This window comes from Helianthus annuus, chromosome 9, assembly GCF_002127325.2.
Source record: "Helianthus annuus cultivar XRQ/B chromosome 9, HanXRQr2.0-SUNRISE, whole genome shotgun sequence".
NCBI lineage: Eukaryota > Viridiplantae > Streptophyta > Magnoliopsida > Asterales > Asteraceae > Helianthus > Helianthus annuus.
The window spans coordinates 10511356-10534685 of NC_035441.2; the positions used below are offsets into that span (position 1 = coordinate 10511356).

Here is a 23330-nt window from a genome sequence, read left to right on the forward strand (position 1 = left end):
GACTCTTAGTAAATATGTCTGCCACTTGAAGCTTGGTGGGAACAAACTTGGTCACTAACTTTCCGGAGGCCACCAATTCCCGCAGGAAGTGATAATCAAGGTCAATGTGCTTCGCCCTTTTGTGGGCGACCGGATTTTGAGTCAAGAATAGGGCACTTTGATTGTCACATAAGATAGTTGGACGATCAGCAGGAAGTGAGTGAAGTTCACGAAGGAGATGAGTTATCCAAACAATTTCAGCCGCAGTGTTGGCCATGGCCCTATATTCCGATTCACAACTGGACCGGGCGACAGTAGGCTGCTTTTTAGCGCTCCATGAGATAAGATTGCCTCCTAAGAATATGGAGTAACCATAGGTTGATCGACGAGTCTCCAAGCATCTAGCCCAGTCAGCATCAGAGTATCCAATTAACGACGAGTGAGTGGGTCGACTGTAGTGCAGACCAAATGCAAGCGTTCCTTTCAAGTACCGAAGGATTCGTTTGACCTCCTGATAGTGATAAGTAGTAGGAGCATGTAGAAATTGACTGACTTGATTAACAGCATAGGAAATGTCAGGTCGGGTGATCGTCAAATACTGGAGGGCTCCTACAAGGGACCGATAGTGGGTAGCATCCTGAAATAAGTCACCTGCAGACACAAAGGAAACATGTGTGCTTAAAGGTGTTGGAGCTGGTTTAGCATCCAACATCTTTGCACGTGTTAAAATGTCTAATGTGTATTTAGATTGGTTTAAAAAGATGCCATTTTCTGTGTAGGTAACCTCCAATCCAAGAAAGTAGTTGAGTTCTCCCAGGTCTTTGATTGCAAATTCTTTATGAAGACAAGAAATAAAGGAGGTGAGGGCACTGGGTTGATTACCGGTCAAAATGATATCATCAACATAAGCAAGAAGGTACATGACACATGACCCATTCTTGAAAATGAAGAGTGATGGATCGGCACGACTACACAAGAACCCATTTTTGGTTAAGAAAGAGCTTAGTCGTTGAAACCAAGCCCTTGGTGCTTGCTTCAAGCCATAAATAGCTTTATTCAATTTACACACATGATTAGGGAATTGAGGATCGTGAAAGCCCGGGGGTTGCTCCATAAATACACATTCAGTTAGATTACCATGCAAGAAGGCATTGTTTACATCTAATTGATGTAGTTTCCATTGATTGATAACAGATAGCGCTAAGACAGTGCGAATCGTGGTGGCCTTAACAACGGGACTAAAAGTATGAGAAAAGTCAAGGCCGGGAATTTGACTATAACCTTGAGCTACGAGTCTGGCTTTGTAACGTTCGATTGAGCCATCAGAATGAAATTTCGTACGAAATAACCATTTAGACCCAACTATATTACAATTTGGTGGACGTGGAACAAGCGTCCACGTTTGGTTTTGATATAGAGCTTTAAGTTCATGCTGCATAGCTTGAACCCATTTGGCATCCTTGGATGCAGTACGATATGTCTTAGGGTCAGATGATGCAAAAAGAGCCCTGTGAAGTGGAAGAGTCTCCACATGAGCAAGGTCGGCTCGATGACGGGGTTTAAAGATCCCCGCTTTGGCACGAGTTATCATCGGATGAGTAGGGAGAGGAGGTGGTGTAGGTATAGGGCTTGGAACATGAGATATTGTTGACGGGGTAGGTGACCGAGGGGTCGCTGGAGGAGTGTGGACTGGTGTAGTGGCTGGTGACGGGTCAGTAGAGCCACTTGTTGATGATATGGAAGGGGAAGGTGGTGGTGGTGGATCAAGTGGAGGAATAATTGGTGCTGGTGTTGGTGGAAAAATAGGGATGGGGCCGTGAGGTGAGGTGGATGATATTGGAGTAACAATTGGTGGGATAAAATTTGTAGAGCATTTGGGAGTATTGATGCTGGTAGAAATATCCAAAAAGGTAGATAATTCTAATTTGTCAATAGGGCTCCCAGTCGAATTATTAGCAAAGGGGTAGTATGTTTCATCAAAACGGGCGTGTCGCGTAACATATATGCGACTAGTGCAAGGATCCAAGCATCGATAACCTTTATATTTGGAGCTATAACCTATAAAAATGCACGCTATGCTTCTTGGTGCAAGTTTATTAGGAGCATAATCTCGGAGGTACGGGTATACACGACAACCGAATGTACGAAAGGAAGCATAGTTGGGTGGTTGATTGTATAACAGTTCGAATGGTGATTTTCCATCAAGAACGGGTGTAGGTAATCGATTAATAATAAAAGTTGCCGATGAAAATGCTTCAACCCAATAAGTGGAGGGAATTTTGGCATTGAAAAGCATGGCCAACCCCGTTTCGACAATGTGTCGATGTTTACGTTCCACCCGCCCATTTTGTTGTGGCGTGTAAGGGCACGACATGCGATGAAAGGTACCATTGTTTTCAAATAACACGCGAACCTTGTGATTGGTGAATTCCGTTCCACCGTCACTTTGGAAGATTTTGATTTTTGTTGAGAATTGTGTTTGCACAAACGGGACAAATATGGACAATGCATCAAAAAATTCGGCTTTGGTGCGAAGAGGATACATCCAGGTAAACCTAGAGAAGTCGTCTATAAAGGCCACATAATATGAAAAATTGCCAACCGATTTTACCGGTGAAGGCCCCCATAAATCACAATGTATTAACTCGAGTGGTTTAGTGGCACGTTTATTGTTATTATCAAAAGGTAGTCGTTTAGACTTAGCAAGCTCACAAGGAGAGCAAGTTCCCGGTTTAGGTAATAAGGAGGTAAACGACAAGTAGCCACTTTTTTTTAACATAGTAATAGTTTCAAAATTGACATGCCCAAGACGGGAATGCCATAGTTCAAAAGACGCTTTGGGACAAGAGGAAGAGGAGACAAGAGCTTCATGAGTGTTGTGAAGAACATAAAGACCATCTTCACGGCAACCCCGGGCTAGGACCTGCTTGCTTAGTCGATCCTGGATATAAAAATAAGGATGTGAGAACAGAACATCAACAGGATTATCCTCTGTTAGTTTACTTATTGAGAGAAGGTTTCTAGTTATATGAGGAACAACTAGAACGTTTTTGAGATTAAGCGATCCAAGTAATTTAAGATTACCCGTATGCGAGACTGGTAGAGATTGACCATTACCAAAAAAAACGCGTTTATTACCTTGGGTGGGAGAAGGATTAGTTACCCCTTGTGTGTTCGAAAGCATATGGTCAGATGCACCAGTATCACAAGTCCAGTCCGGGATGTTGTTATTAAGGGAACACTGAGCATGGAATGCTTGCGCAATCTGCTCATCAGATGGATTAGTAGACGTTGCAAATGACTGCAACTTGGAACACTGAGTGGCAAAGTGTCCAGGGGTACGACACAGTTGGCATGTGGGCGGTCGTCGGTTCCTGATGTTCGGGGCAGCATGACGATAAGCACCCCTAGATGAATTATTTTGATAACGCCCCACTCGAGTATTGGATTGGTTGGAGTTATTATTTGAACCGCGTGGTCTGTTGGGCCGAGGATGAACAGGAACTTGGGCTGCAAAAGCAACAGAAGGGTTAGATGGACCATGAAGAGCACGAACAAAGAGCTCGTGGCTCTCTGCACGGGTCAGAAGATCAGCAAAGGTAGGAGCCGGGCGTGAAGCGCGAATTGTTGTCGAAAAAGTCTCAAACGCAGGTCCTAGGCCGCAAAGAAACCAGTGTATTTGATCCACGGGATCAATCGGATGACCGATAGCATGTAATTGATCACATATGGCCTTGAAGGAGCGTCCAAATTCAGAAACAGACTTGTCTCCTTTCTGTGTGAGACGCAAGCTGTCACGAAGGTTTTGAACCCGTTCGACTGAAGCGTTGCAGAACGCTGCTTCAAGGGCTAGCCACATCTCACGGGCAGACGTGAGCCCAACAACAACCGCAAGAGCCTCTTCAGTGAGAGAGGTGGTGAGAGCAATGATGGCCTTTTGTTCGAGTTGAAGCCAATCAACATAGTCTGGATTGGTCGTGGTTTTGTCATTGGTCGTGATGGTTGGATTCGGGGCTGATGAGGTTCCATCGATATGAGGTATGACCTTCTGATAGGCTAATAAAGGCAGTAACTGGGTGCGCCAGTACAGATAGTTCGATGATGATAGTTTCAGGGCTGATACGGGAGGAAGATTGGTTATCGGGTTGGATTCGTTGGAGGATGAAGCCATGGAGAAGAGGATAGGAAGATGGATGGGTGGAGAAAGGTAGAAGACGAAGAGGACGGAAGGGGAAGAGCAGGAGAACTCAACCACAATATTGAATGGCTGATACCATGTATAATTTATGAATTGAATGAATACAGAAGAATAGGAAACAAAATATATAGGCCTAAACAAGGACCTAAGAATAAATACAATTTACATACAAGGACACCTTAAAGATAAGAGTTATCTAATACCTACGCCAAGGTATTTATGCACGGACCTCCAATGACTACTTTTGTTAGAGCATAATGAGACATAATGAGAGAGAAACGAAGGACCGTGAGGAGGAGAGTGAAAGAAAGGTTTTAGCTGAAAAACTCCACCTTCGAGTCCCATGACTTTGGGTGACTCTTAAACGAATGAGTTTTTTTATGACATGTCTATGCCTCTTTAAAAAAACAAGAACACAATTTTTTTCTTTTTATCATCGGTTTGTGTTTACTAAATCTTACTAATAAACAAAAATCATATACGATGAGTATTTATAAATAAACAATGATTAAAAATTTGTTAAATAATCGAATAGCATCCTTATTTAGAAATTCTTGTAAAAGTGAGTCGTGGTTGTTTGTTTACCTCTTAATAAGGCTTTTAATGGTTCAGGCCTCTTATGGTTCCGCACTTAATGGTTCAAACTGTTTGCCTTTGAACAGTTAAATCTTATTGGTTCAACACTTAACTATTCAGATGTTGTCAAACAACCCTTGTAAAAGTAGTGGGTTCACCATCTCAAATAGCGTTCATTATTTTGCATTTGAATTTTGAATTCCCCTTTCATACAAGCAATTTTTTGGTATAACATATAATTTGAGAGTAGGGTTCCTACGGAAAGTGTGTTTTTCCTAGAAAGTCTAGGAAGCGATCTGGTCCATCAGATTGGTGTGTTTAAGGGTTGAGATTAAATCAATGGCAATCTTGTAATATTTAACTATATTTAATAGATTGTTTTAAATGATAAGGGGCAATTCGTCATAACAGTGTTTAAAATCAATAAAAAATAACCGTCAACAAGTCACATTTCCTTATTACATGCGAATTTCCCTCTCTCTCACTTTCTCTCTCTAAACCCACAACGAAATCAATCAAAAATCATACCAAAAATACCTATAATCATGGATGAAGATAAGAGATTTTCCATCTTCTATATACGTAAGATCAAACGGACATTGTGTTCTGTGTTTTAGTTGGCGATTAGGGTTCAATTGTGTTCTACATTGAAGTGTTCTATGTTTGCAGGGAAGAGATTCAAAAAAAAAGAGGGATTTGAACAAGATGGATGGGAGCAGACTTGAAGTCGCCGGAAGAGAAAACACAGTCGCCGGAAGCAACGCCGGAAGAGAAAACACGGTCGTAATCTGCTTGTAAAACACATTTGTATGAATCTGCTTGCTGTTAAAACACAGCTGTATGAATCTGAATTGCTGTTAAAACACAGTTGTATGAATCTGAATGATAAAACACATTTGTATGAATCTGCTTGCTGTTAAAACACAGCTGTATGAATCTGAATGCTAAAACACAATTGTATGAATCTGCTTGCTGTTAAAACACAACGGTATGAATCTGAATGCTAAAACACAATTGTATGAATTTGCTTGCTGTTAAACCACAACGGTATGAATCTGCTTGCTGTTAAGACACACCTATATGAATCTGAATGCTAAAACACAACTGTATGAATCTGCTTGCTGTTAAAACACAACGGTATGCATCTACTTGCTGTTAAAACACAATTGTTTGAATCTGAATGCTAAAACACAACTGTATGAATCTGCTAGCTGTTAAAACACAGTTGTATGAATCTGGATGCTAAAACACAACTGTATGAATCTGCTTGCTGTTAAAACACAACTGTATGAATCTGAATAATAAAACACATCTGTATGAATCTGCTTGCTGTTAAAACACAGTACCAAGAACATGCTGATAGATTCCAGCAAGAAAACGAAGGAATGATTGATATTAAGTGAAATCAGAAATCGAAAACAAAAAATTCCGAAATTTATGGATAGTTAGTTATTGAAGATAATTTCCTAAAATAAAAATAGATTGTGAAAGTACATAAATGCCCTTTTAGATAAAATCCTTCAATGCCACATGTCGCGTTCTTATTGCTTCCTAGACTTTCTAGGAAAAACACACTTTCCACCAAACTCCTACTCTATAATTTGACGTATCTTTAATAATTTTAGTATAATTTTTTTTTAATGGCAAATTTATTTTATTTTAGTATAATTTGACGTATCTTTAATAATTTTAGTATAATTATTTTGAATGGCAAATTTATTTTATTTCTAACGTCTATGGGACTTGAACCCAAGACCTCTCCCTTTCCAATGTGTTTAAAGACTTTACCTTTGTCAATGGACCACCACCCCATTGGTAATAATTTTAGTATATATAGCTTCTCAGAAATTCTAAATATGTAGTTTTCTTTAACTTTTCTATATATTTTGATATTAATTTTATTGATACTAATTTGTATTCAAAATAAACTATATTCTGAATTTGATGTTTTAGTACATAGCTCTTTAAAAATTCTAAATAGTGTTTAACTTCTTATACATTTTGGTATAATTTTTATTAAAACTAATTTGTATTCAAAATAAGCTATATTCTGGTATTTAAGACACCAAACAATACTTTCATTTAAATACAACTCAAATTTCAACAAAAATAACACCTAAATGTAATAAAAAAATACTTAGACAAAACTATGTACTTGGATTTTTTTCGAACATTAAACATCACAAATTTTTAATCAAATTAATAACTAAATGTAAAAAAAATGTATTTAGATTTTTTTTCCAAACACTAAACATCACAAATTAATATAGAAAAATCAAACTATGTGTTCAATCAATGAGAAACTAAAAGAAAAAATATAAGTTAAGAAAAAGATAATTCACTTGTTTTTACCCGAATTCAAAACAAGTTCAAATTTCAAAAAAACGAATTTGCTATTTAGGAGTACTTCTGCAAAATAAAAACAAATATTTTTCTAAACGTAGGTTTTTTTACAATTTAGTATCATGTACAAAAGAAAATAGAGTAAAGTATTGCTTAGAATTTTGGATACATGTAGAAAAAGTTGTGGTAACATAATTGAAGGAAAAAAAGGAAGCAGGATGGAGGGAGGCTGTATCAGAAGACTGTTTATGTCCACTGTCGTACATACAACCCACCACTCCACATCCCGTGATACATCCTCTCTTAGGGTGAAGGGGGTGCTCACCTAATAGGTGAGTCCCCTCTCTTACGCCAAACCAATCCCCGTGTGCCACGTCAACTCCCCTCTTAAACTCCCCTAACACCCCAATTTGATGGCGCCACTCCCCTCTTAACTACCCTTGTTTTTTTATTCAAAAAAAAAAAAACAAAACAATTGATTGGTTGGAAAGTTAAGCGGCCCCACCATCTCTCCTTCTTCAATCGGTGAACCCACGCCCAAAACCCACCCCGAATCGGGACCCCGCGGTGATGGCGGCGGTGTTCCTGATCGGGGAAACCCCTCACCGAATCACCTTCCCGAATACGCCCCGGACACCCTTAAACTACCTTCCAAAACGTACATTAAACCCTTATTATAGCCATCACATATATTAATAAATTTTAAATATTTAGGGGTTGTTTGTTTAGCTCTTAATGGGGTTCTTAATGATTCAGACATTTTACTGGTTTAACACCTAATGGTTCAGACTGTTTGTTTCGCGAGTTGACGTCTGAATGGTTTAGACATTTGCCTCTGAACGGTTAAGTATTATACTGGCTCTTAATGGTTCAAACACTTTATTGAACCAGTAAGAGGTCTAAACCATTAAGAGTCAGTATAATGTTTAACCGTGTAGAGACAAATGTTTGACCAATTCAGATGGAGGTCTTAACCATTCAGAATCAGTATATTGCTTAACCATTCAGAGACAAATGCCTGAACCATTAAGACATCTGCTCGCGAAACAAATAGTCTGAACTATTAAGTGCAGAACTAGTAAGATGTCTGAACCATTAAGAGCCTCATTAAGAGGTCAACAAACAGCCCCTTAATGGTTTAGACATCTTACTGGTTCAAAACTTAACCATTCAAAAGTTGCCAAACAGCCCCTTAGTTTATGAGGTTATGATCAAATACAAAGTTTTATAAAAATAAAAAAAATCGTAAGAAGAGTATCAAATGGACTCCGATTGACCTCATTCAAGCGGCATTGGAACCGTCTCATCGAACTCTACGTTGTAATATTTTAGATGTTTTGCTTGTAGATTTTAGACTTTTTGTTTACATCATTGTGTCTTCTTATTTATCATTGTGTCCTTTTTGTAACTCATTGTGTCTTTTTGCTTCGACATTGTGTTATATTTTCGGCACTGTGTTATATTTTATTCGATATTATGTAATATTTTGCGATCCATTGTGTTTTTATACACTTCTTATTTTGCGACATGATAAGTGTATATCATGTCATCATCTATCAACAAAAAGATAGGTGAAACTTGAAACATGGGTTTATGATATGAATTAAAGGGAAAGTCAAAATAACATATTACAAAATGCAACTGATGATGACTATAATTTGTCCTAACGTGATTACTCGTTTTGTTGCACTTTAATTTTTTTTACATAACTCGTACTAACCTGATTTGTTTTGACACCCCTAAATAAAAATACTGGATCCATCACTTCATGTCTATACATAAACACATGTATGGCATGCGAAATGAATACTAAACTATTAATATAGCAAAAGAGAATAATTATGCTCAGGAATCAAAACTTTATATTTGAATCACTAGTTAAATATATAATATAAATTATGATGACAATAAAAAAGAAAAACTAGTTACATAAATATATGTTAAGTAATTTGAGCATTCAAAGTTTTCAACAAAGACGCTTTGGCCGAGTGGTTAAGGCGTGTGCCTGCTAAGTACATGGGGTTTCCCCGCGAGAGTTCGAATTTCTCAGGCGTCGAGGTTTTTAACAAAACAATTTTTTAGCTCAACTAAACTGCTCAGAACATGTTTGATGAAATGGCTTAATACATATGACTGAGATTTATTAACATCAAATGACGCTTTGGCCGAGTGGTTAAGGCGTGTGCCTGCTAAGTACATGGGGTCTCCCCGCGAGAGTTCGAATCTCTCAGGCGTCGTATTTTTTAAATTTTTTTTCGCACTCTATCAGCTGCACACAACTTGTTTGATGAAATGCCTTAATGAAAAAACTAACATGTGTGACTGGGTTTTTGCAATCTGACCTCATGATTTTGGTAGAGGGTTTCTAAATAAATCAATAGTTAGAAGTCACGGTTTTAGTATGCAATGAATCTACGTAGATGTTTCTTATAGCATTTTAAATGTCTTGGGCCAGTGGCAGACTTAAAAACTTTTTTTACTTGGTTTCTTTTGGTAAATTCTCACTAATTCTCACTATTTTTTTCCAACTCATACGAGTTTCTCACTAATTTTTCTCATTCAACCCACAAAAGTGGCCTAGATCCGCCCCTGGTCTTGGCCCTTTAATTCTAAGGATCTGATATGATCTCTTCAACAAAAGAAGAAAACCGAATCACAAACATTTGGCCACTTTCAACACATTTGACGTACTTGGGTGAACATCTTTTTACCATTTATCTTTCGTACAAGAAGAAAACACAACCGAATTTCAGCCTGTTCTTAATTGCATTACCAAAGATTCAGCACTTGCTTAGAGCCGAGGACTGGACAACTCAAGAAGGAAAATATTGCTCGACGGAACGCTGAATGCACTGCCAAATACACAAGACAAATGGGGCTGGCGAGTTGGGTTCGACCTTAAAACACTATTTTTCCATCAAGTGTATATTGGTCAACTTAGATGCACTTGGTCATGTTGGTTTGACCTTAAAACATTATTTTTCCATCAAGTAGTTAGATTTTATAGACAATTAGAAGTAATATAATTAATCCAATAAAATTACTAAGGAGGTTTTATGCATTAGATTTACACGTCATTTAACTTTTCAAGTCTTACTTTGAAAAGCAGGGAAAACATAGAGCCAATGAAGAATGTCAACCGGGGTGCTAAATGGGTTGAACCCGACACGGACCTGAAAATCATGTCACATACATGAATCCAACCATGAAATTTTTTATTCGCGGGTCGACACGAACACAAACCGTTTTTAATCCAAAAAAAAAAACTTTATTTATCTATGTTTACTTATTAATACTTTAAAATTCCAAAATTTACATATGATTTTTTATTTTTATAAGTAATTATGTTTAAAAAAACTATGCAATTTTTTTTGAACTTAAATTGGCATTAAAAATTCCCAGATAAGTTATTTTCTAAAACACACTATAAAAAAGCTAAAAAGAGTTTTAAAAAATAGGATAAAGGGGTCAACCCACTTGGCTGACACTAACACGACCCGTTTCACTAAACGTGTCTGCGGGTTTGACGAGAACTTGACCTAAACTTTTTTATGCTAAACCCGTTATAACTTATAAATATGAATAAAATGAACTCTCCTGATTTTTACAAGGGAATTGAGGAATTTGTCAAGGGGGGGCACTGTTTTTTTTTATATATATATAAATATGGGTTGATTCCAGATTTTAATAAAAAGATAAAAGAAAATATCCAAAAGTGTAAAAATGAAAAATATTAGAGTAAATTATGATTTTAGGCCATGTGGTTATATCACTTTTACCCTTTTAGTCCAAAAAAGAATTTTTAACATCTGAGCCCCAACATCTTTTTTTTCTAGGCTAAAAGGGTAAAAGTGATATAATCACAGGGACCAAAATCGTAATTTACTCAAAATATTAAAAAAAGATCGACGCCTGAGAGATTCGAACTCTCGCGGGGAAACCCCATGTACTTAGCAGGCACACGCCTTAACCACTCGGCCAAAGCGTCTTTTGATGACAGATATGAATATTCTCTTCATTTATATGTTATCTTTTTTTATTATTATATTTGCATAAACATCCAAACACACTGATTTTTATTTTTTGACATTACATAATCACTTCAAACCCACATCCAAACACCGCTAAACAACAAGAAAATCAAAAGAAACTGCTTAAAAACATAAAAACATGAACATCATCTTTCATCAAAACAATAACAGTCACATTACTGTAATGTTGGATACACCATTTTAATAATTCAATGAAAATTTACATGAAAAATACAATCAAATTGTTAACCAAGTCTAACACTCCATTAATTTCAATAAACTATAAGCACATAAATATCGAAAAAATAACAACATACATCGCATAACAAGAAAGGATCAAAAGAACCCGCCTTTTATCTTCATCATTTTGAAAACGACCTGATCCCGCCTTGTAAATCTTCTAAAGTAATCGTCAACAATTCATCGGTATCCAAACAATCAAAACTCAGCCTTAAATCCAAATTCTCTCGAGCGTTAACCAACAAAGGATCCACTAAACCACCATTCATCTCCTTACGTTGTTTCTCCGTTGTTTCACGCTCTATCAAATCCGCAACGGTTTTGACTGTACACGAAGGGTGCAATTTAAACCCGTATAATGTACTGGCCTCTATTTGTTTATTCATTTTTAAATGAAGAATATTGGCTAAATCTTCGGTACTAAAGTCATCAAAGGTGAAAAATTTCGTCACTCTTCTACAAAAACCTTCATTGGAAGAAATTACGCGCTTCATTGGTTCGCTATAGCCTGCGAAAATGACAACTACTTTACCGTTGTCCATTACGGACATAATCTCTTCAAGTGCTTCCAAACCGTAATCTTTATCGTCTGATTTTTGCATGGGTATTAATCGATATGCTTCGTCTACAAATAATATCCCACCTTCAGCCTCCTTTAGCTGCATTGCAATGTTAAAGATTAGTCTTGTGGAATACGCGGTTCAACGGATCATTTCAGTGGTTGGGAAAAGTGCGAAAAGATCCATACTACCCGCTAGGGGTAATTTGGTCTTTCACACCAGAAATTGTTACAAAGTAAGTTTTTCAGAATACGGGGTTCAAGGGATCGTTTTAAGTAGGGGCGCAAAACGAGCCGAGCGGTTCATGAGCTGCTCGAGATCGGCTCGAGAAAAAGCTAGAAACAAGCCGAGCCTTATCGAGCCCGAGCAGAGTTTGAGCCTAAAATAAAGCTCATTTACCCCTTATTTAAAGTTGTCTAGTAAACGAGCCAAGCCGAGCTTATTTTAACTTGTTTATGAGCTGACCTAAAACCTAAAAATAAGTTTGTTTGGTAAACGAGCCCGAGCTTCACTTATCGAGCTTGCGAGCCTAAACAAGTCTATTATTTATATCAATTTTATTTAATATATTATTGAACTGATAATAAACGAGCCAAGCCCGAGTCGAGCTTGAGAAACTACCAACGAGTTGAGGTCGAGCTTTGAAAACAAAGCTCGAACCGAGCTGAGCTCGAGCTCTAATAAGTTAATCGAGCACGACTTGAGCCTAGTCAAACTACGTTTTTAACAATATTTGGTGTTAAAAGACCAAAACGCCCTTGCCGGAAAGTACAGATCTTTTCACCCGGGGCACAACATAATAAATTAGAGTAGGAATGAGAGATGGAGATACATACCACTCTCCTAGTCTTGGGTCCGGTATGCCCAACGAATTCTCCAACTAAATCCGTTCTTTGTACCTCCGTTACTTTATTGGTTGGTAAAATTCCAACCATAAAAAGTAACTTCCCAAGAATCCGAGCTACCATAGTTTTACCTATAGAATACATACATAAATCATATATGATGTAAAAACATTATGAAATTAGAATTATCCAGTAATGAGAGCATGCACTACTGACTACCCTAACCGAAAACTATCCACTAGGATAAGAATTTTGTTTATCTTTTGCACTACCGTAACAAATATAGTTTTTATAATCATATTTAGCACTTCAATCAAGTAGATATAATGAGTAAAGTACACGGATGGTCCCTGTGTTTACCAAAATTTTGGATATGGTCCCTAGTTTTCCAAAAGTACAAGGATGGTCCCTGTGGTTTGCAATTTGTAACGCATTTAGTCCTCAACCAACAAATCTAAAGATTTAGCATGTCCAAGTTAGGGACTAAATGCATTACAAAGTGTAAAAATAGGGACCATATGTGTACTTTTGTTAAAAGCTAGGGACTAAATGTGTTACAAAGAGCAAACTACAGGGACCATCTGGTACTTTTGGAAAGCTAGGGACCAAATTCAAATTTTTGGTAAACCCATAGTCACAGAATTCGCCTAAAATAGCACGAATTTCGAATTGGTACGTTTCGTACCATACGGAATTCGTATACGACCCAGTTCCTTATCAATTCGCGAATTTAGGGTTTGATTCGTCGTTCCAATTCGTGTCTCAGAGCTTCAACTGGTGCTGCAATATTGGCTGGAAACGATGAAGAAGGAGAATAGTGGCTGCGGCGTTTTAGCTTTAGGTTAATAAGTTTAGAAACTTTTTAACATTTAACCCCTCTATGTTTTACTACTTTAAATTTAGTCCTTAAAACTCTAAACTTTTACATATAAAGTGTAAAACTAGTTTGTTTATTTTAACGTTTAACCCCCTCTATATTCACTAGTTTACATTTGGTCTTCAAACTATAAGTTTATACACAGAAAATATAAACTTAACATTATAAATGGTACACCGTACCGGAATAGCGTATCGGATCGTACCGAAATGAACCTACCCCCCTCCGTACCGAATTCGTGCCATCTAGCGAATTGCGAACCCGAACCGCGTACTCGAACCGGAGCGAACCGCGAATTAGGTGACTATGGGTAAACCACAGGGACCATACGTGTACTTTATGGATTTATAATAGAGTAAAATGTCATTTTCGTCCTTGAGGTTTGGCCAGTTTTGCAACTTTCATCCAAAGCCCAAAGGTTTGTTTTTTCCGTGTATCTGGATCCAAAAGGTTTGAAATCTTGCCATTTTCATCCGGACTAAATCAGGGGTATTTCTGTCTTTTTTGTTAACTTAAAGGGCAATTCGGCCTTTTTCAAGGGTCTTTTTACATAAAGTGAAAAAGACCGAATTGCCCTTTAAGTTAGCAAAAAAGACAGAAATACCCATGACTTAACGGAGAAAAATGGATGGAGTTAACGAGCTGGATGAAAACAGCAAGATTCCAAACCTTTTGGATCCAGATGCGGTAAAACAAACCTTTGGACGAAAGACGCAAAACTAGCCAAAACTCAGGGACGAAAATGGCATTTTATATAAACAAAGTTGACTTGACCTGTTTTGATCTGAACAAAAACTACTCATTTTAGCCATTACCACCGAAAGAAATACAAAAGGCCCTAATCACCTGTTCCCGGATTGCCAAGAAAGGCCATGTGAGGAGGTCTTCGGGTTCCGACTTTTAAACCGAGGGCCCTTCGTCTTTCATCTAAAAGCATCCCTTTAGCCCATTTTCTAAGCTGCAACTTAAGCTCATGTAGGCCCACTAAATTCGATAACTCTTTTTCAAGTTCATCCATTTTAGCCTTTGTTTCACTGCATGCTTCAATGGCTTTACGTTTTCTCTGCTCTTCTAAGTAAGAGTTGAGTAGGGCCCGCAACTTCTCGTTTCCGGTTTCTGATAGATGATTCAACGGAGTCATACCTTCCTGTACCAGTCAAACGATAAAATCAGATCAAAAAATTATAACTGGTTTAATTATAGGATTTTCTGACAAAACCTTAAAACAAGACACGAACCTAACACGAAATTCGCGGGTTTGGGTTTAGTCTAAACATGTTCGGGTCAGTTTCAGGTTGAACCCGCGAACCCATTTAGCTAAACGGGTCGGGTTCGTGTCAACTCAATTGGGTTGGCGCGTAGACCGTGTAACCCATCTATATTATATTTTTTACAATAAGTTTTATCTCATGAATTAAATTGGGTGTGTATTTTATGCAACAATTATAACTAAAAAAGAGAAATTGACATGCGATTCTATAAGTATAATGTAACTGTATCATATACATTTGTGTTATTTCAGTAAAATTCTAATTTTAATATAATAATTTGCAAAAAAAAAAATAACTAAAAAATATCGGGTTGAACGGGCCGTGTCCGGGTCAACCCGTGAATAATCGGGTCGTGCTTGGGTTCATATGTATGACACAATTTTCGGGTTCGGGTTGAACCCGTGAAGACGACCCATTTAGCACCCATAAGAAAAAGTCAAGCCAGTCATTAATACATCATCTTTGGCACTACAGTCAGCGTTATGCTCGAGCAATGTTTTCACAGTTGAGTTATCTTCGGCTCTAAGCGAGTGCCAAACCGAAAGGTGCAATGGAGTCATTCCATTCTGCATATAAAACATGAAAGATTAAATCTTTATCATGTTCATGGTGTAATTAACTAATCATTATGAAAAATAAATAAAAAGATACAACACGTACATTTGCTTTGGCTTCGGTCGAAGCCCCGTGAGAGAGAAGAAGCGCTGCAGCTTCATTACAACCGTTTTTAGCAGCCATGTGCAAAGGAGTTTCTCCATACTGCAGAATCAAATGTAAAAAAAAAAAAAAAAAAAAAAAAACCGATAAACATAATATAACGGATCCAATCAATTAAATGATAACGATAAACATAATATACACAATTAATTAAAACTGAATCAAGATTTTACGCACCATATTCTTTGCTTCCAAGTCAACAGTTTCAGGCCCTGCGAAGTTTAAAAGAAACTTAACCACTTCAACCCTGTTATGACTGGCGGCAACATGAAGGGGCGTATTTGCCATCTGCATCAAGAAAGTTAACAAGGCAGAAAACCGAATTAAACAAGTTAACGTACACAATATAAAATTTTTAAACCATAAACTAAACGACAAGCAGAAAAAAGACCCAACATATTAGGATCCTGACACTATAGACCAGTGGCGAAGCTTGAGATTTCCGACCGGAGGGTCGAAAACGTACACGCCCAAAAATTTCTATAAAACGGGGGGTCGAAAACGTATATACCCAAAAATTTCTATACGAAAACTACATATATAACACTACTGAACGAAAAGTTCGGGGGGTCGGCCGCCCCCTCCCGCCCCCACTATCCTACGCCCTTGCTATAGACAACGGAGCTATCTAGTTAATATCGGTTATCGGCGCTCTACAAAATATCGGTGTCAAATATCGGTCGGTTCCGCTATTATCGGCGACATTGACCGATATTGACGGTTATTTTGGATGCCTTGGTTGATGTAGACTCAGAGGAAGATTTCATGGCTTACGATTAGATCATGTTTCAAATACTGGCACTTTTGAGTTTTGACTTTTGATATTACTATCAATATTATATATGTTTTACATTTTTATATATGTATATATACAAATTCTGCATGATACTAAAATTACTTATATTATGTCGCGATAACCTATATTTCAAATATCGGGCCCTCGACCTACATTTGATTTTGGACTGCATTAACTGCCTAGTAGGGCTGCAAGCCTGCAAACAAACCAAACGTCTGGTGAACAATTTGTGAATTGTTCGGCGGGAAGTTCGTTTACTAACAAACGAACACGAACAAGAAATTTCGTTCGTTTAGTTAAATGAACAAACATGAACAGAGGTCGTGTTCGTTTGTTTATGTTCGTGAACGTTCGGTAACGTGTTCGATACTTCATTAGTGTTTTTAGTTTTTATATTTAATTAAATACTTCAAAATTCTGACAAATTAAATATCTAATAAGTGTCGGTGTATTATATGTTCTGTTCATGAACGATTGTTTGTGTTCGTTTGTTTCCATTTGTGTTCATGAACATTAGTTTGTGCTCATTTGTGTTCGTCAATGTTCGTTGCCTAAAATTAACAAACAAACACAAACGAACACGAACAAGTTCATTTCCTTAACAAACGAACACGAACATAAAATCTCGTTCGATAAGTGTTCGTGAATGGTTCGCGAACACATATATTTCTTAACAAACGAACACGAACAAACACGAACAAGGTCTTGTTCGTGTTCGTTCGGTTCGTTTGCAGCCCTACCGCCTAGCAAGGGAGCAACCAAAAAAACAAAATAAGTGAAAGAGTAACCTAGTAAGATATAAACATAGACAACTATAACATCATACCATACAAATTATCAAATTATCCCTCTTATAAAACACCAATTATCTTGTCACAACACCAAAACTCAATCACACTAATTACTAACTCAGTGAGGCATTTCATCAAACAGGTGGTACCCAATCATATCTAATCCACAAAATTCACCCCCAAATCACCACAAACAAGTTAATAACAACAATTACCAACTCAGTGAGGCATTTCATCAAACAGGTGGTACCCAATCATATCTAATCCACAAAATTCACCCCCAAATCACCACAAACAAGTTAACAACAACAACAATCACAAATCACAAAAGATCAAATGCTTACAACAGGGTTCCGATCATTAACAAGTGCCGGATTCTCACGAACCCGCTTCTGCACACCGGCAACATCTCCAGACTGAGCACACGCATGAATCGTCACAGCTTTCACAGGTTTCAAACTGTGTTGATCCTTAACAACAACCCTCTGCATTTCTGGTTTTGAAATAGGGTAATTTGGGGTCAATGTGAATTGGGAAAAAGAGATTAAATGGGTGGATTTCTTGGGTTTGGTTTCTTCCGGTAGTGTGATTTCAAGATTCGATCTTTTCTTCATGAAATAAGTTCACACTACCGATGGAAATGAAACCCTAATTTTGTTGAGATTAAACCTCAAGAAATCATGTATGGGTAATGGGGATTTGGGGATTATTATTATAATTATAAAATGATTTAAGGTGACGTGAATGGTGAGGGAGATAGCTGGCTCGATTATTACGGGCGTCGGTGGTGCATGTGGATGTGTAATTATTAGGAGTTTAGTGTAATATGATTGAATATTATTTGGGAATTTTGATTGGTTTAGTGTGTGAATAATTGTTTGGAATAATAGATTATATACTAAATGCTTAAATTTGTATGTCAACCCTATACCATGATTTGTGCATTACAAGATTTTGTTTGGAGAGATTCAATAATTTTTTTCTGGAAGATTTGGATCACTGACGGATCACTATAGTATGTAGAATCACCCGATTATATCTATTTTCATTAGTCATAATATTTATTTATACATCAATTCACGATAAAACCCAATAAATATGGGAAAAAATACCCTTGTGGAAATCGAACCAGGACCTATTGATCTGAAAGCCTCGTCTCACCATCAAGATGGCACTAGGCTATAAAGCCATGATTCAATAATACATTTGAGTTTTTAAGTAAAGCTAGAGTAAGGATTTTGTATGTGAATTCAGTTGATGACTTGGTGGTGATTTAGGAAAAACTAAGCTAGAGTAAGGATTTGTTGCCAACAAATGTTCTACTTATCTTTTTGTAACGTGGTGGTGATGGTTTAGGAAAGTGGTGGTAGTGTGGTGTTGGTTGAAATTAACACAAGGATGGAGGTTACCTCAGATCCATTGACGGGAGGGAAGTCATCAACGATGGGTAGAGTGATTCTAGGTGGTGGTGGGGAAGCGATGGTGTGTAGTGATGGTAGGTGGTGGTGATTGGTGGTTAGATTTCGCGGTAGAAGATTAGGTTAGACCGGCAATGATTTGACCCTGGTTTGAAGATAGAGAAACAATGAATGTGGGATGAGGTGGGAGGAGAAAGTAGGGATGAGCATTTGGTACTGGGTACCGGTACCGGTACCCACGTTCCCCGTTTTTCGGTACCGGTATTTACTGGTAAAACACCTGTAAATACCGGTACCGAACTGTTGAATTCGCTACCGGTACTGGTACCCACTTTTCCCGTTTTTTGGTATCGGTACCGAACAGGTACCGTGCTCATCGCTAGCAGAAAGAGTGTCAATTAAGTAATTATTAAAAGATGTGGGAAATGTGAATTAATGATTATACCCCTGATTTCACGTTAATTTTTAACTGAGTTAGTAGTTTGAACTGACAATGTAACAAAATACGAACCACTTGGACTGCCAGTGCAAAAAAAAAGTCCAGGGACCAAGGCCATAATTTGGACCAAACCATAAGGACCATTTTTGTAATTTACTTATATTACCTTTACCTATATATTAATTTGCGAAAAAAAAGAAAAAAATCCTCAAAGCATAAACGCCATTCAGTTTTGTTGACTTTTTTTTGACCTTTTTTACTCTTTAATTTTTTTTATGTTTTACCCTTTTATTATTTTATCTTTACACTTTTTACCCCAATGGTTTTTATCATTTACATAACCCTTATAGTTTTCATCTTTTACACTTTTAACCCCATAGTTTTCATCTTTTACATATTTGTTACATGTATTTCCTATTTTTAACCCAACACTTTTCACTTTCAACTTTGGTCCCTATACTTTACATCTTTTACAAATTTATCGTTTTATGATTCGTTCTAAATTTTGCGAGTTAATACGCTACAACGAGCGCAGGTGGTTCAACGTTTTTACGTATATTTTTACGGTATAACAACTCTGTCGAACGTGTGTGCTTTTCCATTCTATTTTTTTTTTTTACTTTTTCGGTCTATATTTTTGCGAGTTAACATGTCTTAATGTGTGTGCGTGATCATCATTTTTACCTTTACTTTTTATTCGGTTTAACGGTCCCACTGCATAGCGAGGGTCATAGATTCTAGTTATTATTATTTAATATAGTGTCATGGTCTAGCTAGTTGGGTTATGTTTTGATAACTTGGTGATCAAGTTATGTCTAGTATAAATAGGGTTTAATGCTTTGTAATTTTTGTAGTTTGATTTTAATAAAAAAGACAAGAGTGAGTGCGGTTCTTTTAAAAGCTAATTATTCATTTAACATTTTGATCTGATTGTTCCAACAATTTTTTTAATTATACCTTTTTAATGTGACTCCAAACATATCTTATGAATTGAAGTCGTGTACTCGTTGGACCATCATTGTTAAGTCTGATATTTGGCCATGTTGACTGATGTTGAAAATGGCTCTTTCAAAGCCTAAGACCAATACAAATTGGATTATCTCTTAATATTGGTATATGCTTCTGAATTTTGTGTATGTGTGTCACTTTAACACTACTCAGTTAACACTACTCATCTTGGGATATTAATACAAGTTTTCAATTCTTGATTTTGAATTTTTCCCATTTGAAGATATGGCACCTGAGGCTTTTTATAAACCACTACTCGTTTCCCAATTTATCGTAGAGTTACACGGACCATGCATGATCGTGCCAAAAGGTGGCATGATCGTGCCAACCAGAAAATATGTTAAATACGAGGTTTCAACTCATTTGGAAGGGAGTTGGGTCTTGAATTGAAGTTTTTCTCTCAAAAATTTGCACTTGGAAAGAAGTTGAAGCCAAGGAGGAGCTTTGTAGAAGGCTTAATCTCTTGGAGATACAATTAGGGATTTGTTACCCATTGTCGGCCAGTGTTGTATGCTGGTGGCTGTGGTGTTTGATGATAGTCGCATTGTGACGACGGCTAGGGTTCCATTTGCAGGTTGTTTCTATGACCCCTAGCAAGTTGGGGTTGAACGACAGCTAGGGTTAGGGGTTGTTGTGATGCTGGTTGTGATTGTATATGAAAGCGATGCATGTGGTGGCAACAATAACAACTGAGATTTAGGGTTTTGTGGTGGCAACCAGTGGTTGCGGTTGTGTTATAACTTGTATGGTTGGTGGCTTGGATCTGGTTTTTGTAAACGAGGTAGCTGACGGCGAAGTACGGTGTCGGCTACTTGTTTTGTTTGAGATGGGGATGGGTTGTTTGGCTCTAGATCTGGCTTCAAACAATAACGAAAAAGGAAGAAAACAATATCAAAAAGGAAAAAAGGCTGTAAATGTAAAGATAAGAGGTTTGGGCGGAGCAGCGACGGTGGCCAACCGCCCCGCTAATGGAGATTGGTGGTGGTTGTGAGTAAAGCTCTGATACCAAGATAAACATTGTATTCAGAATTGTATTAGATAGTAACTGTGTAATTGGGGTTACATGAGGTGGGTGTTTATATAGAACACCATATTACACATCTAGTCCTTGTACTATAATACTTTGTCTAATACAAAGTATATACAATACAACATACCAATAAAAAAGATTAGTACAACATATATACAATATTCACCTTTTATTACTCACCCAGTCCGTGGAGGTTTGGTTATCATTTTTTTTTATGAAAATTTGAATATTTTAATCATTGTGGTTGAAAAAGGCTTTTAGTTTGCTTGAATAATTTTTCATTTTTAGTAGCATATTGGGATTGAGATTTTTTCCCCAAATACTCGTATTCGTATCCATACCGATTTTGACTATCGATACACGTATCATTACAAAGTTTTATTGATTTCGGTAATCGGTACTTCGGTATCAGTATGGTACGGGTGCAAGTTAAAATAGTACTATTACCGAATTTTATATAGAATTTTAAGAGTTTCTTTTGGAATTCATATTATTTTTCGTGTTATGATATTCGTATCAATTTTACCTATTTGGTACATGTATTATATTACTACTCGTATACCAATTTTACCTTATTCGTTATTCATATTGTATTGGTACTCGTACCGATTTTACTTATTTGGTTCCTGTACGAATGCTTGAAAGATAACTAAAACACAAGGTAGGCACCATAGCAAGTACAGTACCAAAATATCAATACTGATAGTCGTACACATACTATACCATAATATTTCGTACCTAGTTTTGTTCAGGTTCAATACCAGTATTTTGGTACTAGCATGAGTACGGATACATGTACTGTACCAATCTCATCCTTAAGTAGCAATATAGCAACTAATTATTTAATTTGTGGAATTTTAGTATTTGAAGATTGTTGAAGGCCAATCGAATCTACATATGCTGTAAAATTGAGAAGGGCCATATGCTAATGCCCAATTGCTAAGGCCTAGGGAAAACAATACTATGAAGGTATCTATTTTCATAGTCGATGAAATTTTTAATTTTTTACTATTCTCAATATAATCTGCTTCTTCATTTTGTTTTTTTAGGCCAAAAAGTATTTTTTTTTAGTACTCACAACTGCACAAGCTAGTGGGGAACTAGTTGTATACCCCAAATACAACAAGCCACCAAAAGGATACACCAAAACACATGTAACGCCCTGCTTTTTCATACTTTCCATAATTAGAAAGCTCGCCTTGTAATGCTATTTTTGGAAATATCGTATTATTGTAGTCGTCTTTTCGTTATAAAATCCGAGACTTGGATCATAAATAAAATTCGTATTTCTTTAAATTCACCATCTACATATTCATACATGTTCATACGTTGGAATTCATTGTACATCGAATCCTTATTTGTAATCCATACTTATACGATACTTATTCACGATGCATGTCCATGCTTGTCCTCAAATTGTTGATACCTAAAAACCCCTAATAATATGCTTATTTATACAACGGTTAATCATCTAATATGTGACATATACTTGTCACTTACAAACATGTTACATACTTGTACATTACACTTTTTACCTAGTTAAATCATGTTTTATTTCATATTTCACCTTGTTACAAGTTAGGGGAAACATTGTTGCATATTATTACACAACTTAATTAACAAAATTACTCATTATAATGTTTTAAAAAAATAAAAAAAAATAAAGAAATATGGCAGCCCCAATTCAGCAAAATTCAGCCCCATATAGTTGGGTTTTGTGGGCTAGTTTCAAGGTGTAACCCCTTCTAAACACTTCCAAAGCCCAACCCATTGAAACCCTAATCCTTCCCCCTATAAATACCACTTATAACTAGGGCTGTTCACGAGTCGAGCCGAACCGAGCGGACCTTTGCTCGTGCTTGGCTCGTTTACAAACCGAACCGAGCGGAGCGGCTCATTTAGAACCGAGCATCAAATCAAGCGAGCATTTTTCGAGCGGTAAAAATTCCGAGCGAGCGTCGAGCGAAGTTCGAGCGATTTGGACAACCATGTCGCCCAATTTAAATTTTCTGAGATTGATAGTGACAATGTTGGGTAGCAAGTTTTTATGTCTTTAAAAAGATGCACATTTCATGGCATAATATTCTTCTTATTAATAACAATGTTGTGACCGACGAGCCGATGATTATATTGCACGAACGATTACATTGAGAGCAGAAGACGATCGACTTAAGGTAACGACATGAAGCATTGAGGCGATGAGCAGACTAT

General features: G+C 37.1%; 1 protein-coding gene and 3 non-coding genes across 4 annotated transcripts; 2 read left to right on the forward strand and 2 right to left on the reverse strand.

The window, feature by feature from the left end:
• The first annotated feature begins 9070 nt into the window (after positions 1 to 9070).
• On the forward strand, positions 9071 to 9152 carry TRNAS-GCU. The gene has a single exon. It is a non-coding gene; the product is annotated as a tRNA-Ser (tRNA).
• Positions 9153 to 9251: 99 nt separating this feature from the next.
• Positions 9252 to 9333, forward strand: TRNAS-GCU. Its single transcript has one exon. It is a non-coding gene; the product is annotated as a tRNA-Ser (tRNA).
• Positions 9334 to 11002: 1669 nt separating this feature from the next.
• TRNAS-GCU lies at positions 11003 to 11084 on the reverse strand. Its single transcript has one exon. It is a non-coding gene; the product is annotated as a tRNA-Ser (tRNA).
• Positions 11085 to 11263: 179 nt separating this feature from the next.
• Positions 11264 to 17995, reverse strand: LOC110877159 (stage V sporulation protein K). The gene is made up of 7 exons (XM_022125326.2): positions 17569 to 17995; positions 15815 to 15925; positions 15581 to 15679; positions 15376 to 15486; positions 14496 to 14796; positions 12764 to 12903; positions 11264 to 12026 (listed from the first exon to the last, which is right to left on the reverse strand). Exons 1-7 carry the CDS (start codon positions 17836 to 17838, stop codon positions 11490 to 11492), a joined length of 1569 nt encoding a protein of 522 aa, XP_021981018.1. The 5' UTR covers positions 17839 to 17995; the 3' UTR covers positions 11264 to 11489.
• Positions 17996 to 23330: the final 5335 nt, after the last annotated feature.